This window comes from Piliocolobus tephrosceles, chromosome X, assembly GCF_002776525.5.
Source record: "Piliocolobus tephrosceles isolate RC106 chromosome X, ASM277652v3, whole genome shotgun sequence".
Classification (NCBI taxonomy): Eukaryota; Metazoa; Chordata; class Mammalia; order Primates; family Cercopithecidae; genus Piliocolobus; species Piliocolobus tephrosceles.
The window spans coordinates 84,329,021-84,346,902 of NC_045455.1; the positions used below are offsets into that span (position 1 = coordinate 84,329,021).

Below are 17,882 nucleotides of genomic sequence, written 5' to 3' on the forward strand. Positions count from 1 at the left end.
GAAATTCAAAAAATCAGAGCACATCTCCCCCTCCAAAGGAACGCAGCTCATCGCCAGCAACGGAACAAAGCTAGACAGAGAATGACTTTGACGGGTTGAGAGAAGAAGGCTTTGGTCAATCAAACTTCTCAGAGCTAAAGGAGGAACTACGTAACCAGTGCAAAGAAACTAAAAACCTTGAAAAAAGAATAGATGAATGGATAACTAGAATAATCAATGCAGAGAAGACCTTAAAAGAACTGATAGAGGTGAAAACCATAACACGAGAACTACGTGACAAATGCACAAGCTTCAGTAACTGACCCGATCAGCTAAAAGAAAGAGTATCAGCGATTGAAGATCAAATGAATGAAATGAAGCGAGAAGAGAAGTATAGACAAAAAAGAGTAAAAAGAAATGAACAAAGCCACCAAGAAATATGGGATTATGTGAAAAGACCAAATCTACATCTGATTGGTGTGCCTAAAAGTGATGGGGAAAATGGAACCAAGTTGGAAGACACTCTGCAGGATATCATCCAGGAGAACTTCCCCAACTTAGTAAGGCAGGCCAACATTCAAATTCAGGAAATACAGAGAATGCCACAAAGATACTCCTTGAGAAGAGCAACTCCAAATTGTCAGATTCACCAAAGTTGAAATGAAGGAAAAAATGTTAAGAGCAGCCAGAGAGAAAGGTCGGGTTATGCACAAAGGGAAGCCCATCAGACTAACAGCAGATCTCTCAGCAGAAACTCTCCAAGCCAGAAGAGAGTGGGGGCCAATATTCAACATTCTTAAAGAGAAGAATTTTCAAGCCAGAATTTCATATCCAGCCAAACTAAGTTTCATAAGTAAAGGAGAAATAAAATCCTTTACAGGCAAGCAAATGCTTAGAGATTTTGTCACCACCAGGCCTGCCCTACAAGAGATCCTGAAGGAAGCACTAAACATGGAAAGGAAAAACAGGTACCAGTCATTGCAAAAACATGTCAAAATGTTAAGTCCATCAATGCTAGGAATAAACTGCATCAACTAGTGAGCAAAATAACCAGCTAATATCATAATGACAGGATCAAGTTCACACATAACAATATTAACCTTAAATGTAAATGGACTAAATGGTCCAATTAAAAGACACAGACTGGCAAATTGGACAAAGAGTCAAGACTCATCAGTTTGCTGTGTTCAGGAGACCCATCTCACATGCAGAGACACACATAGGCTCAAAATCAAGGGATGGAGGAAGGTCTACCAAGCAAATGGAAAACAAACAAACAAAAAAAGCAGGGGTTGCAATCCTAGTCTCTGATAAAACAGACTTTAAACCATCAAAGAACAAAAGAGACAAAGAAGGCCATTACATAATGGTAAAGGGATCAATTCATCAGGAAGAGCTAACTATCCTAAATATATATACACCCAATACAGGAGCACCCAGATTCATAAAGCAAGTCCTTAGAGACTTACAAAGAGACTTAGACTCCCATACAATAATAATGGGAGACTTTAACGCCCCACTGTCAACATTAGACAGATCAACGAGGCAGAAAGTTAACAAGGATATCCAGGAATTGAACTCAACTCTGCACCAAGCAGACCTAATAGACATCTACAGAACTCTCCACCCTAAATCAACAGAATATACATTCTTCTCAGCACCACATCGCACTTATGCCAAAATTGACCACATAGTTGGAAGTAAAGCACTCCTCAGCAAATGTAAAAGAACAGAAATCACAACAAACTGTCTCTCGGACGACAGTGCAATCAAACTAGAACTCAGGACTAAGAAACTCAATCGAAACCACTCAACTACATGGAAACTGAGCAACCTGCTCCTGAATGACTACTGGGTACATAATGAAATGAAGGCAGAAATAAAGACGTTCTTTGAAACCAATGAGAACAAAGATACAACATATCAGAATCTGTGGGATACATTTAAAGCAGTGTGTAGAGGGAAATTTATAGCACTAAATGCCCACAAGAGAAAACAGGAAAGATCTAAAATTGACACCCTAACATCACAATTAAAAGAACTAGAGAAGCAGGAGCGAACACATTCAAAAGCTAGCAGAAGGTAAGAAATAACTAAGATCAGAGCAGAACTGAAGGAGATGGAGACACAAAAAAACCCTCCAAAAAATCAGTGACTCCAGGAGCTGATTTTTTGAAAAGATCAACAAAATTGATAGACCGCTAGCAAGACTTATAAAGAAGAAAAGAGAGAAGAATCAAATAGACGCAATAAAAAATGATAAAAGGGATATCACCACCGACCCCACAGAAATACAAACTACCATCAGAGAACACTATAAACACCTCTACGCAAATAAACTAGAAAACCTAGAAGAAATGGATAATTTCCTGGACGCTTACACTCTCCCAAGACTGAACCAGGAAGAAGTTGAATCCCTGAATAGACCAATAGCAGGCTCTGAAATTGAGGCAATAATTAATAGCCTACCAACCAAAAAAAGTCCAGGACCAGACGATTCACAGTCGAATTCTACCAGAGGTACAAGGAGGAGTTGGTACCATTCCTTCTGAAACTATTCCAATCAATAGAAAAAGAGGGAATCCTCCCTAACTCATTTTATGAGGCCAACATCATCCTGATACCAAAGCCTGACAGAGATACAACAAAAAAAGAGAATTTTAGACCAATATCCCTGATGAACATCGATGCAAAAATCCTCAATAAAATACTGGCAAACTGAATCCAGCAGCACATCAAAAAGGTTATCCAACCATGATCAAGTGGGCTTCATCCCTGGGATGCACAGCTGGTTCAACATATGCAAATCAGTAAACGTAATCCAGCATATAAACAGAACCAAAGACAAAAACCACATGATTATCTCAATAGATACAGAAAAGGCCTTTGACAAAATTCAACAGCCCTTCATGCTAAAAACTCTCAATAAATTCGGTATTGATGGAATGTATCTCAAAATAATAAGAGCTATTTATGACAAACCCACAGCCAATATCATACTGAATGGACAAAAACTGGAAGCATTCCCTTTGAAAACTGGCACAAGACAGGGATGTCTTCTCTCACCACTCCTATTCAACATAGTGTTGGAAGTTCTGGCTAGGGCAATCAGGCAAGGGAAAGAAATCAAGGGTATTCAGTTAGGAAAAGAAGAAGTCAAATTGTCCCTGTTTGCAGATGACATGATTGTATATTTAGAAAACCCTATCATCTCAGCCCAAAATCTCCTTAAGTTGATAAGCAACTTCAGCAAAGTGTCAGAATACAAAATCAATGTGCAAAAATCACGAGCATTCTTGTGCACCAGTAACAGACAAACAGAGAGCCAAATTATGGATGAACTCCCATTCACAATAGCTTCAAATAGAATAAAATACCTAGGAATCCAACTTACAAGGGATGTAAAGGACCTCTTCAAGGAGAACTACAAACCACTGCTCAGTGAAATAAAAGAGGACACAAACAAATGGAAGAACATACTATGCTCATGGATAGGAAGAATCAACATTGTGAAAATGGCCATACTGCCCAAGGTAGTTTATAGATTCACTGCCATCCCCATTAAGCTACCAATGACTTTCTTCCCAGAATTGGAAAAAACTGCTTTAAAGTTCATATGGAACCATGAAAGACCCCGCATTGCCAAGACAATCCTCAGCCAAAAGAACAGAGCTATACCACAAGCCTACAGTAACCAAAACAGCATGGTACTGGTACCAAAACAGAGATATAGACCAATGGAACAGAATAGAGCCCTCAGAAATAATACCACACATCTACAGCCATCTGATCTTTGACAAACCTGAGAAAAACAAGAAATGGGGAAAGGATTCCCTATTTAATAAACGGTGCTGGGAAAATTGGCTAGCCATAAGTAGAAAGCTGAAACTGGATCCTTTTCTTACTCCTTATATGAAAATTAATTCAAGATGGATTAGAGACTTAAATGTTAGACCTAAAAGCATAAAAACCCTAGAAGAAAACCTAGGTAATACCATTCAGGACATAGGCATGGGCAAGGACTTCATGTCTAAAACACCAAAAGCAACAGCAACAAAAACCAAAATCGACAAATGGGATCTAATTAAACTAAAGAGCTTCTGCACAGCAAAAGAAACTACCATTAGAGTGAACAGGCAACCTACAGAATGGGAGAAAATTTTTGCAATCAACTCATCTGACAAAGGGCTAATATCCTGAACCTATAAATAACTCAATCAAATTTACAAGAAAAAAACAACCCCATCAAAAAGTGGGCAAAGGATATGAACAGACACTCTCAAAAGAAGACATTCATACAGCCAACAGACACATGAAAAAATGCTCATCATCACTCGCCATCAGAGAAATGCAAATCAAAACCACAATGAGATACCACCTCACACCAGTTAGAATGGCATTCATTAAAATATTAGGAAACAACAGGTGCTGGAGAGGATGTGGAAAAATAGGAACACTTACACTGTTGGTGGGACTGTAAACTAGTTCAACCATTGCGGAAGACGGTGTGGTGATTTCTCAAGGATCTAGAACTAGAAATACCATTCAACCCGCCATCCCATTACTGGAGATATACCCAAAGGATTATAAGTCATGCTGCTTTAAAGACACATGCACACGTATGTTTATTGTGGCACTATTCACAATAGCAAAGACTTGGAATCAACCCAAATGTCCATCAGTGACAGACTGGATTAACAAAATGTGGCACATGTACTCCATGGAATACTATGCAGCTATAAAAAAAGGATGAGTTCATGTCCTTTGTAGGGACATGGATGCAGCTGGAAACCATCATTCTCAGCAAACTATCACAAGAACAGAAAACCAAATACCGTATGTTCTCACTCATAGGTGGGAATTGAACAATGAGATCACTTGGACACAGGAAGGGGATCATCACACACCGGGTTCTATTGTTGGGGGGGAGGGAGGGATGGCATTAGGAGATATACCTCATGTAAATGACGAGTTAATGGGTGCAGCACACCAACATGGCACATGTATACATATGTAACAAACCTGCACGTTGTGCACATGTACCCTAGAACTTAAACTATAATTTAAAAAATAAATAAATAAATAAATAAGTGCTCACTAAAATGACATCATCATAATAAAAAAACAAAAACAAACAAACAAAAAACAAAGCCCAGTCATTCCAGTGGGCCTGGATCACAGTGTATGAGGGTGGGGTGGGAGGTAAGAAGTATTATAATGCTCACCCCAGCACTTGGACTTTATTCTATGAGCAATGGAGACCAACGGACACTTTTATCCTGCTGAATTTGAAAGGTTAGGGTGTAAAATTGAGATGTGCAGGTAGCAGTAATAGATTGGAGGCTGTTCACCAAGTGAACAACTGTGACTATTAACATTTAATTAACTCTGTTCTTCACATGCAACTGGCTCTCCCCGCATGACCTCCCACAAAGCCCTCTTATGGCTTCTTGTCTCACCACCCAGCGAAGGCTTCCAAGTATTCAGCCCTGACCTGATCTCCTTCCTAATTTTCACTTTCATATCCTACACGGCCTGAGGAACATCTGTGCCTTGTGGAGACAGAACTGATAGGTTAAGAGAATGTTGTGAACATTGTGTGGTATTTTGCAGCAAAACATTTGACACAGTCTCATGACTGACTGCACAGGAGGGACATAGATTGTTACAGCTGTTTATCATCTGTGCATTCATCACTCTTTCATAAGGGCTATCAAAGTATCAGGCATCCTGCTTGGCACTGAGGAGTCAAGATGTATAAGACACAATTACTGTCTTGGATCAACTCCCAGGTAGCTCTGCTATAGGCTGGAACAGTAGGTTGATGACGGTTCCAAGGTACTTTACTGAGAGTTAGGTTAAAGCCCTGGGTGGTGGTCCCTAAATAGCTGTGATCTCTAGATCCCAGAAGGGGATTCAGATGAAATTCTGCTAAGGAAAGGTGATTTTCTCTGGTTGAAGTAGGGGTGTGTTCAGGGAACTTGGCCTTTCGGAGGAGACTCTTTCGGGAAATATCTTATGCTCCACAGAGCCCAGCATGACATTTTATGGCTAGGACCGTGGAATAGAATGGTGGTTCTAGCCAGATGTGTGTGCATCAGAATTACAGGGGAATTTTTACATAACATCCATCTATAGGTCATAGCCTCTAGAGACAAAACAGTCCCGGGTAGAACCTGGGCATGTGTATTTTGATTTTTTTATGCATACTCCTAGTGAAGAACCAATGTCTTGCTCGGGTGAAAGCAAGATACTCAGACTTAGTTTCTCTGTAGCTCCTGCTTTTTATTATTCCTGGTTGAACTGCACCACTACTCAGTTTCTGTTTTATAATACTGATTATAAAACATGGAGGGAAATAACTCTTTGTATTGAAATTAGAAGTTTTTATGGATAATTAACTATGTGTCCTAGACTCTGGCCTTGTCAAAAGAAGGATGTAAGAAGGCACTGTGTATTATACTTGGGAATGATAGAAGAGACTGACCTGGTATTTCCACCCGGAAGAGGGAAAGGATTTTAATTACAAATACAGGAATCCAGCAGATGGCATCAGAGAACACTATAAAAAAGAAACGATTTGCAACAGCCACCTCTCTTCCAAAACGATTCCTTACTTCTGTGGTCTGCAAGGCGGTTTTTTGAATGGAACAGAACATAGTAATATAGGAAAACACAATGATGAGAAAAGCCAGCAAGTTCACACCTGTTGGGAAAAGCACACTTTTAACATCTCAGGCATAAAAGTCAACAGTAAAATTACTGTGGTACAGGTTGAGTATCCCTTATCGAAAATGTTTGAAACCAGAACTGTTTTGGATTTTGGATTTTGGAATATTTGCACATTCATAATGATATATCTTGGAAATGGTTCCCAAGTCTAAACACAAAATTTATTTATGTTTCATATACATCTTATATACATAGTCTGAAAGTAATTTTGTACAATATTTTAAATAATTTTGTGCATGAAACAAAGTTTGTATACTTTGAACCATCAGAAAGCAAAAGCTTCAGGTGTTGAATTTTTCCACTTGTGGCATCATGTTGACACTCAAAAAGTTCCATAATTTAGAGCATTTCAAAGTTTGGATTTTCAGTTACAAATGCTTAACCTGTACTTAGATGTTAAATACAGTGCCTCTTCCACAGGCCCTACTGGGAAGCATTCTTTTATATAAGCCCAGTGGTGTTAGGTAAAACCCAGGTTCAAGGAAATAAAAACAAAGACATTGGGTTGCCCACATGAAAAAGAGATTTCGAATACATAAACCCTTATGAGGAATTATAGACTTCTAAAATTCAGATCTAGGCGTATCATGAAGTAAACTCTAGATCTTTTAAAGCATGAAAAGAAGCTATTTTTGTTTTTAGCTCTCTGCAAATTCAAACCTTAAGGGATTGATGTAATCTTACGCACATCTCAAAAAATAAAAACAACCCCACTTTATTATCCTATAAACATGAATAATAAAAGAATAAAAATAATTTTAAAAAATGAATAAAATAACCTTGGAATATATCATGAATATAATTGTCTGAGAAACATTATTCCTAATGTTTTTGGTCTTAAGAATAATACATAGAACAAAAATGTATTTTTGTTTATTTTTCTTCATGTTTCTTATAGTAATTTAAACTATTGTGGTTCAGAAACTTTGGACTAATTTTATAATAAACAATAGGAAAAATGTTAAAAATTCAGCTATGTGAATTACTCTTTTGGGCCCAAATGTATGCACAAGATTCCCACCCAACATCACTGTTGCCTTTCATGCTGACTTCTTAGTGACTTGGGTTTGCTTTATTCTTGCTGTCGCTGAAATCCTGAGTGATTATCTCATTTCTCACAGTGAACATAAGACTTACATATATTTTCAAAGTTGTTAAAAAATATGAATCTGAACCTAGACTGTATGTAAGATTGGTGAAGTCTAGAGTAAAAATACTTTAAATTCAAGGTGATCTGTTATTTTTATCCAAATCATTTCGTATTCAATGAAATCGCAGTATAAAGCCATACGGTAAAATTTTATAAAACTGGTTTGTCTTAGGCCTCTTTTAAAAAAATTTCGTTAAGCGTAAAAAATAATCACTCTCTTAGAAGATGCTCCCCTACCCCAAATTCTGATAGCAGACTTACAGAAAGGATCAAAAGTGTACGTTCTAGGCTGGGCGTGGTGGCTCACACCTGTAATCCCAGCACTTTGGGAAGCTGAGGTGGGCAGATTGCTTGAGGTCAGGGGTTTGAGACCAGCCTGGCCAACATGGTGAAACTTGGACTACACTAAAAATACAAAAATTAGCTGGGCATAGTGGTGGGCACCTGTATGCCCTTTCCTAAAATGAAAACTATTTTCAAATAAAAAATTAATTAAAAATTATGTATTCTTATATTCTTCAAACAGAAAACAAAATTGTACTTTAGAGCTCTAGGACTCTTCCTCTCATATGCAAATTCATGATGATGATGATTGTGTGTGTGTGTGTGTGTGTGTGTGTGTGTTTGTGACTATCCCTTTATCTATCTGGAATATATCCCAGATACTTAACCCCTTTGGGCCGAGCTCTATGCCTGCATGGTATGCTCCACCAAAATGAGTTTCTTCAGCCCTTCATCTTACTCTGTTCCCTGGCTTTGGGCCTGGGAATCCACTGTGTCTTCCTGGAACACAGACCCTACCTCACCCTCCTCTGCCTTCACTTGGCTGATGCCTCCTCATCCTTTGGGCCTCAGTTTGAATTCATTTCTTTTGGGAAGCCTTCCCTGTTCCTCAGATCTGGGGCTCCTAGAACATTCTGTACTCTTTCGTCATGGCATTTATCAGCCTGTGTGTGATGTGAGGACATGTTGACTTGTCTGCCTCCTCCTCTGTGGTCTGTAATGAATCTTTGAGGCTGGATCTGTTGTGTCTCCAGTACCTAATATAGTATATAGTGCACAGCCTATAATAAGTGCTGAATAAATGCCTGTTGAAACAATGCATGTCATGGTGCGTGTGTGTGTGTGTGTGTGTGTGTGTGTGTGTGTGTGTATGTGGTGTGTGTTTCCGGGAGAGTCTCTATTAAGGGCACCTATGTTAGGAGTAATGAGGAAACGAATGATAAGGAAATACAAAGAACAGCCTATAATACTCTGGATCCTGGGAATGACGTATCTATAACCAAATAACTACCAAATAGGATAGTGTGTGATGGGTATTACTAAAATGGAGTAAACTAAATGTTTTGTTTTTCAGAGGAGGAAGAGAAGTAGATGGAGAAGAACTGGGCATGATGGTTAGGGTCATGTCATGAGGAGTTCTAAGTGACTAATTTAAACTTGACCTTGATAGTACTAGGGAGTCATTGAAGGTCTCTGAGTGGAGGTGTACACAATGCTTTTGATAGAGAATGTAACAATGGTAGTGAATAGAGAAATGAGAAGAAGGGGAAGGCCCCAGAGGTTATGAGACCAGTAAGGGCTAAGGTAATAATTCAGGGTTGAGGTAGTAAAGTGTCTAACTAAGGCAACAGCAGTGGGTAGAGACTGGAAGGAGCAGCAGCAAAAGCAAATTTTGAAGAAAAAGAAATGACAGGAGAGCTTGTTGGCTCCTTGGATGGGAAGAAAAGATTAGGAGAGTCAAAAGAAGATCACCCCAAAAAGAGGACATGGGAAAAGCCTTAATTTTAAGCAGGAGGGATACATGTTAGAAAATAGAAAAATAGTGTTTTTAACTTTAAAGGGCTAAACTTGTCTTTCATTTATAAAGAACACAGAAATCTTCTTTTCCAAGTGTTAGGAGGAACTGAGAGAACTGGAAAGAAAAGAGCTTTATTAAGCGTCCTTACATTGCTGACTCAAGAGCTGCATTTAACAAAGACAATAAACCTTCCTGGTATTTCCATTCAGGTATCTCTTACTTGTCAGTTTCCTGAGTTTTATCATTATTTATTTAACTCATAACTAGATTGTAAAAAAAAGAGTTTAAATAACTTGGTAGGTTTATAGGACGAGGAAGTAAACTGGAATTCCTCCAGCTTATAGTCATTTCATATAAACATGAAATCAAAGGATCTTATGGATAATAAAAAGATAATCCAGAGATCCTGGTAGTATGTCTTTATTTTCCACAATAAATATTGTCTAATAAAAAGTTTAATGAAAACGTCAATAAATGCAATAGTAAAAACTTTTTTTTAAAGAAGGACACAGTCTTGACTATATTACCTCACTTTCTGAAACAAACAAATCCACCTTTGCTGCAATTTAAAGTATTTCTAGCAAAATTATGCTTTTCCAGGAAATGAAAAAATATAATTTACCTAGAAAAATTCCAAGAGAATACCCTTTACTTCCAACATCTTCTGTTTGGTCATAATAAAGTGGGAAACATACTCCATTTTTCCCATAAAAGTTTCCAAAATACTCCTCATTCCAAAATGGAATTACAGCTATTAAAAATCCTGCTATCCAGATGCAAATGAGGATGACTGAGGTCTGCCGTTTTCCAGGCCGAATGTTGTTGAAGGGGAAGACAATGACCAGGAACTTCTCCAAAGTCAAGTAGGTCAGTAGCAGGACAGACACTTCGGTGGACAGCATGGCCAGGAACCCCATGAGGCGGCACTGCACGCTCTCCATCCACAGCAAGGCATACTTCTGATACTGCCCTCGGTATTTTATATCAAAAAAGCCGACAAAGAACAAGTAAACACCCATCAGGCAGTCAGCACCTGTGAAAGAATCGAAACAGTGTATGTCATCAGTTTCCAATGCCTCTGTTTTAGTTTTCTGATTAAGTCTATTTCCAGCATTTTAATTGTCTAATTAGATTTAGTTCCCTTCATCTTATATCAAATGAACTAATGTAAACATCTAACAGAGTACCAAGAAACGAGTGGACTTAAAAATCTGTAATATTTCTAAAGTACTACACTATGTTTTTATTTTGTAGTTTAAAAAAATGGGAACAGGAATTTTCTCGAAGGAGGAAGGACTAGTTGTTAAACAGTTAACTTATATTATCTTCATAGTTAATAAAGGGAATAATTTTCTGGGCTTAATGAGCATAGGTATCATTGTAATTGAAGTTGACCTTAGTTTTATCACCCACAAAACTTTATAATCTGTCACTTGACTCATTGGTTCCCTATTAGCGCATTCCCAGGACATATTCCTGAGAGCAGGCCACTGTAAGGTCGTGCAACCTAAAACAAAGCCACAAAGAGCCGGAACTTTTATATTTAGAAAAAAAAATGTGCCCAGGATGTATAATTCACATTAAATGCCATTTGTTGAAAGCCAATAAATATGTGTGTGTGTGTGTGTGTGTGTGTGTGTGTGTAAATATAGTGCACAGCTCACAGAAGATACCCTAAATCTACCTGTATTGGAAACATACTTACAACAAAGGATTTTGATGGACATAGCGTGAGTTGTATTTTCAGCTTTAATGAAAGATCTCATGCCAATGACAAAAAGATTTCCAAAGCAGGTAATGAAAGCTATAACCCAGACAAATATTCTGAGGATATTGTTAGCCAAGAGGTCCTCAAATGAAGAAATGCCGTCCGTCAAGGGCATACATATTCGGACATGGGGAGCATAGGAGCAGTATCGAAAGTTTTTGAAATAACTAAAGTCAAAGGGAAAAAAGTGTCACTTTGCAGCAATGATACAGAAACTACAGTTGCAATCCTATCGGGGCTGCAACTGCATGCTAGGTATACAACTTCACTAGGTTTGTTTATTTTTGTTTAGTAGTGTTTATGTAATTAAAGAGTTCTTCATGAAATACTAGGCAGTATCCTTTTAAAGATGAGGAACCTAAAGGACATAGGAATTCAGTAACTTGGATGAGGAGAGTTCGGGAGGACGTGAAAATTTGAAATCTCAGGGGCTGTATGTTCCCTGGTCACATTGGTTTGTTGATTATTCTGTAAAGTATTATGAAAAGTGGATTATCATTGTCAAAAGTGATCGCCAGCAAACTTTCAGGGGCTTGGGCTTGGGATGGGAAAAGCCTATTGTCACTCACCTAGAACATTTCTGTCTTGTCCTGAGTTTTAAACACCAAGGTCTACTCACTTTAACTAGCCCCCTCTTCCCTGACACGGGCAGGAAGGGAGGACCTCTGACACTAGGTAAATGCATTCTCACTGGATCTGGGAAGAGAAGCAGCTGCCTTAAACACAGATTTCTTAGCAGGGTCTGGAAGGACTTAATTTCTATGGGAAAATAAGTTTGTTTATGGTCAATGGAGTTGGGATCTGGGCACAAGGCATCTGGAAGTGCTGGAATTGGTGAGGTCATTTGGCTGTCGCCATCCCTCAAACCTGTGTGTTTAGAATTTTCTCTCATAAAACTTATTCTATTTTTATTTGTTTGCTACTTCTTTCAGTTCACTTTTCTGCTCTTTGCTGTCAGTCTAATTCAGTTTTTGGTCATTTCTCAATTCAGTTTCTAGACCAAGGCAGCCTGGCATCAGACCCCTGGCTGCCTGCACCACCTCATCTCTTACCCTGCAATGCTTACTCCACCCAGACACACACCCTCAGACAAGCCATGCTCATGCCCTACTCAGAGCTTTGCTTTTGCTTAAGCCCCTGCCTGGAAGATTCTTCCGCTGGATACTGCCAGGGCTGCTTTCTACTTCTGCTCAGATCTGCTCAAAGGTCACCTCATTCCAACTTCCATCCACCCCACCTCAGTGGTAATCCTCAACCCTCCTTCTACTCCTTACATTGCTTTATTTAAATTTGTAGCACTTATTGACTATTTACTCGCTTACTCCTTTACTCTCTGGTTCCCAAAGCTAAATGGAAGCTCTCAGGCACAGACATCCTCTCTTTTGTTCATCATTGTGTCCCTGGTGTCTAAAGCAGTGCCTGGCACATGTAGGTACTCAACAAATACTTCTTGGATCAGCAAGTGGATGATGAATAATTGAGCACTGGGTGTGTCAGGAAGAGAAACAGGAGGCAATTCTTGCCTTTGAGTAGCTTACAATTCAGCTTCCTAATATCTGGCATCCAATTAAAGGAACCTGACCTATAACAAACTCTCTTTTCTTCTCCTTGCCTGGAGTTCCTGGCACACACTTGGCTTGACTTCTTGGTCCTTTTAGGATTCCATTATGTCTGCTATCTTCAGATAGGTTCAGGGCCACCTTGCGCTGTGACCACACTACTTGTTGCCAGGTGAAAGGGATGGGGGTGACGAGGTGGGGATGTTTCAATAAATAAAGGACAAGGAATAGCAAGAAACGTAAGTAGGTTACTTAGTAGGGAAGTAACTAAGCTAATGTGTTTTCTCTTAATTGTTGAGCCCTTCTTGACCTTGGCCTGAGGTCTATATTTAACACAGCAGTTTCTCCATCAAGTTCTAAATAGGTTGAATTTCTCTATTCTAAGAAGACCTCATGTTCTGCCTACAACAAGGAAATGATATCCTCATTAAATATTTATCTAATAGTGCCACAGAAGAATAAGAACAAAACCATGTGGAAATGCATCAAACACTTGACTTTTAGTAATCACACCTACTGCACAGACATAAACAAAATGTTCTCCTAAAAGAGCACCTTCACAGCAACCATTTCATCCACTGGCTGCACCCAACTTGTAATCTTACATTGAATCCTCCCTATTTTTGTAGATAACAATGGTTAATTTTTGAAATCATGAACACACAGATTACACAGTTGATAAAGAAATAATTATGAACACATATATTCACACAACTTACACAGTGCACTTTAGCCAAATATGCTAAAGTGACTTATCAAAAACTACTATAAAGATTAATTACCTCCATTTTGTAGTGCACTTAGTAACAGTAACAACACCTGGAATTTATATAGCACCTTTCTTCCTAAGGGCTCAAATCTTAGAGCAGCCGACTGCTCATTCATGTGAGGTGAATTAATGTTTCCAGGTCGCCTGAGTACCATTTAGCCAGTGACTTCATCTTGTGTAATATGTGGCATTCTGGCACCCTGATCTCTTATTGGACCTCAATTGGATAAACAGCGTGTTTCCAGAGAGAAGGGTCATTCATGTCGGCACATCATAATATTGAACTCTATTTGAACAGGGACCAAAGGTGACAAAATTAAAAAGTTCTCAATAAAACGACTTTTGTTGCATAGAAACACATTGCAGTGATACATTAGACAGTTTACAGGTGATAATTTGAAACATTTTACCATGCTTCCTCCTCCATTTTTTATACATACATACATGTGAGAAAGATTCTTCATGGGTTGAAACATTCGTGTGTTTATATTTGGAATCTCTATCCTTTCCAGGTCTCTGGAAAATACACACAACAGGTTTAATGGTGTTGAGCTGAAACGCTTTAATAATCGCATTCTTCATCAGATCCAAAATATAATGCTTCAAGATCTTATGTTACCAAGGCAAATGAGGATGAAAGTTTTACAGTACACTGTCTTAGAAAATGGCTATTTCTATTTCTGCCTCCTGTAGTTTGGTACTGATTGTGTCACTTCACATGCAGAATTACATTCTTATACAACACATTCATTTGTTTCTTTGATTTAAGAATGACAGTGGTGATTTGTGTGATTATGATGTTGGCTCTTTAGTTTGATTTTATTAATATAAGTAATGCCATAGGAATTAGAGGGTTTTATTCAGGAGATGATATTTCCAACCTGAGAGCATCACTGAAGTGAGTTTTGTGAGAATCTGGATTTAAATATGATCATTTCTTCCTGGCCTATATGTCTTTAGGATGGAAAAACATGAAGGTAGCAAGAGGAACTTCAATTCAGAAGTTTTCTAAGACACCAGTGGTATGTCTTAGAATTCCTTTAATTAAATTTAAGTTAAATTTAATTAAATTCCTCTAAATCCTTCAGGCCCCATAAATGTCCTCAAAGGGATCCAAGGATCACTCCTGTTCTCTTAGTTGACCTCAATGCTTGCTTCTACAAATGTGGACACTTTGAAGATCTCTTTAGGATGGTATGAATTAAGAGCTGCCATGTTCTCAGGAAGCAGATGGAGAGAGGACAATCTAAAAAGACAGAGGCCTTTTGCTTTTAATGTTTGTTTTGAAATATGTCTGATTCTCACTTGGTTTCTTTTTGACTAATCCGAATAAGGATTTCTCAACATGGTTCTGAGTTTTCCTTTGCCCAAGGAGTCCTTGCTTTTTGGAAGTCAGAAATGAAATCTGGGAGAGCTGTTATACTACTAAGTAATTGCATGGCCCCTCTAGCAGGAGACTCTAAGCCCTTTCTAAAGATTTAATTTTCCTTCTTCTCTTCTTCTTCTTCTTTTTTTTTTCTCTCTGGCTCTCTCCTTGACTTATACAGTTTTAGCTTTATGTGGATTCTGTGATTATTTGATTAATAACCTATAACATCCTAAAGAGCAGAGGCCGCTGTACCCCAAGTGCTAAGACAGTGCTTTATGTAAGTCGGTGGCTAAGACATGTTTGTGAAATAAATGGGTAAATGAATCTTAGGTAAAAAAAGAAAGACCAGGCAGGTGCGGTGGCTCACGCCTGTAATCCTAGCACTTTGGGAGGCCTAGGCAGGTGGATTGCCTGAGCTCAGGAGCTTGAGACCAGTCTGGGCAACACGATGAAACCCTGTCTCTACTAAAATACAAAAAAAAGTAGCCTGGCATGGTGGCGTTTGCCTGTAATCCCAGCTACTTGGAAAGCTCAGGCAGGAGAATCACTTGAACCTGGGAAGGGAAGGTCGAGCTTGTGCCGTTGCACTCCTGCCTGCCAGGGCGAGACTCTGTCTCAAAAAAAGAAAAAAACAAAAAAACAAAAAAACAAAAAGACCCTAAAGAAAAAAAGTAGAAATGAATAAAGAAACAAAGTAGAAATGAATAAAGACAAGTATGTAATAAATAGTTGCTACTTTGACTTTCAGAAAGGCATTATGTAGTGACTTGGTAGTTTGGCTTTCAGAAATGCAGTATGTGGTAAGTAAAGGGAAGAATCATGCTGTCCACATCCTCAGGTCTGTCCTTATATTTTAAAAAATAAACATATATGTTTAATATTATGGCTTCTTAAGAATAGGGACCAGATCTTTTTCATCAGTGGATGCTCACTAATATCTGGTGAGAGAGAAACCCTAAATCTTGCATTAATTTCAGATAGAAAACTAGCAAGAATAAAAGATGATATTAAGAATTGGTCTTTGGATGTAAAGGAAGAAATACTTTTGGCTGCAGTCAGGCAATGTAGTCTGCTGTCTATGTGAAAACAAACAACCTTTAGCCAGCAATGGCCATCCATTGGAAAGAAATCATGAAGTTCAAAGGAAAAGTGGCAGAGTTCTTGACACCATTGAAACTTAATATGGTAGAAATGTAGCCAGGCGCGGTGGCTCAAGCCTGTAATCCCAGCACTTTGGGAGCCTGAGATGGGCTAATCACGAGGTCAGGAGATTGAGACCATCCTGGCCAACATGGTGCAACCCCGTCTCTACTAAAAAAATACATAAAAACAACTAGCCAGGCGCGGTGGCAGGCACCTGTAGTCCCCGCTACTTGGGAGGCTGAGGCAGGAGAATGGCGTGAACCCGGGAGGTGGAGCTTGCAGTGAACTGAGATCCAGCCACTGCACTCCAGCCTGGGCAACAGAGTGAGACTCTGTCTCAAAAAAAATGAAATGTAAAAATACTGTACAGAATTTTCTGAATATTCATATTTGTGGGATACCTTTTTAAAAACTTATTTAAAAGTAAAACAACGCACTGTAGACTAATATCAAGTAGATTCTTGTAGGAAAGGGCAAAGGGGAAAAGCAGGCAAGTCTTACATAATCTGTTTTAACCAAACTTTTAGAAACAAAACTATTGCAAGTTTAATTCTTTGTGAAAACTATAGAAAGAGATTTTTGCCACATGAACCCAGTTTTCAAGAAGGACATTCTTGAAGACTTCCTCAAGTACAGAAATGGACTTCATATATGTTGAATGGTAAATAATGAGGCTTATTTGTCATTCAGTATGTACTTGATGGGATCAGTGATATTCGCAATTGTCTGAAATGCATGCTCCTATGTGCAAAATGCCCATTTAAAAATAAATGTGTCTCTAAGTACATCCACTAAAACTATAATCAATATAATTGTAATATTTCACTTACAGAGACTGAAGTTGTTTAAGACTTTCAAACTGGTTCTTGTGAAGATACATAAGAGGATTGGATGACAGGTTCCTTTTTTTTTTTTACCATTAGATGAGAGAGGAAAAGAAGTTTAAAGGTATTATTATTTTGGAAGCTCAAAATGTTGCCTTTTAAACCTGATTTTGATGAGAAGTAGAACTTACAGTTTTTGTAGAAGCTTCAAGTCTTTAAAAAGGTGAGGTGATAGCTCCATTATCATATTGCCAGACAGATCCCTGTTGAGGACAATGAAAACCCAAAGCAATTACTTTGGAAGAAAATGACAGACTTATTACTCCTCACAATTATCGTCATCCCTTTTGATGTAACAGAAAATATGAATCCAATTTAACCAACCTGATAACTTGTTACACAACAGGGCCGTATGAGTCAGCCAAATGGATACGGTTTCCAACACTTAGAGATATGCAACATTTTGCTCATCCAGTTCCCATCTGGAATTTCCTTTTACCCCCTCTCCAACACGTTCCCAGCCTGGCTTTCATATCTGCTTTGGTTAATTTCCCCTGCTCTAGGTATTCTTTGTACACTTCTACTCTTCATGCTTCTGTGATTGCTACTTGCTTCATATACATGGTCTCTTGTTTATCCAACTACGCTTTTCAAGGTCAAGCCTTGCATCTTTGATTTATTTTGCATTCCAACCAAGACAATATTGTCCACTCAGCATCTGCCCAGATAATCTAGAGTAAGTTCACACACTTTTAATATGTTCTTATACAGGACTATTTTTGCAGAAG

The 17,882-nt window shown here is 38.5% G+C and overlaps 1 protein-coding gene across 2 annotated transcripts in view; it reads right to left on the bottom strand.

Moving 5' to 3' along the window:
- RXFP2 (relaxin family peptide receptor 2) overlaps nucleotides 1-17,882 on the bottom strand; it is a 77,635-nt gene that overhangs the window by 5,751 nt on the left and 54,002 nt on the right. For both annotated transcript variants that reach the window (XM_023208673.2, XM_023208674.1), the window contains 6 exons: nucleotides 17,286-17,357; nucleotides 17,101-17,172; nucleotides 14,203-14,274; nucleotides 11,368-11,597; nucleotides 10,285-10,695; nucleotides 6,467-6,685 (listed from right to left, as the gene is read on the bottom strand). In XM_023208673.2, the coding sequence (XP_023064441.1) occupies nucleotides 6,467-6,685; nucleotides 10,285-10,695; nucleotides 11,368-11,597; nucleotides 14,203-14,274; nucleotides 17,101-17,172; nucleotides 17,286-17,357 (1,076 nt within the window). The remainder of the gene's footprint in view (nucleotides 1-6,466; nucleotides 6,686-10,284; nucleotides 10,696-11,367; nucleotides 11,598-14,202; nucleotides 14,275-17,100; nucleotides 17,173-17,285; nucleotides 17,358-17,882) is intronic.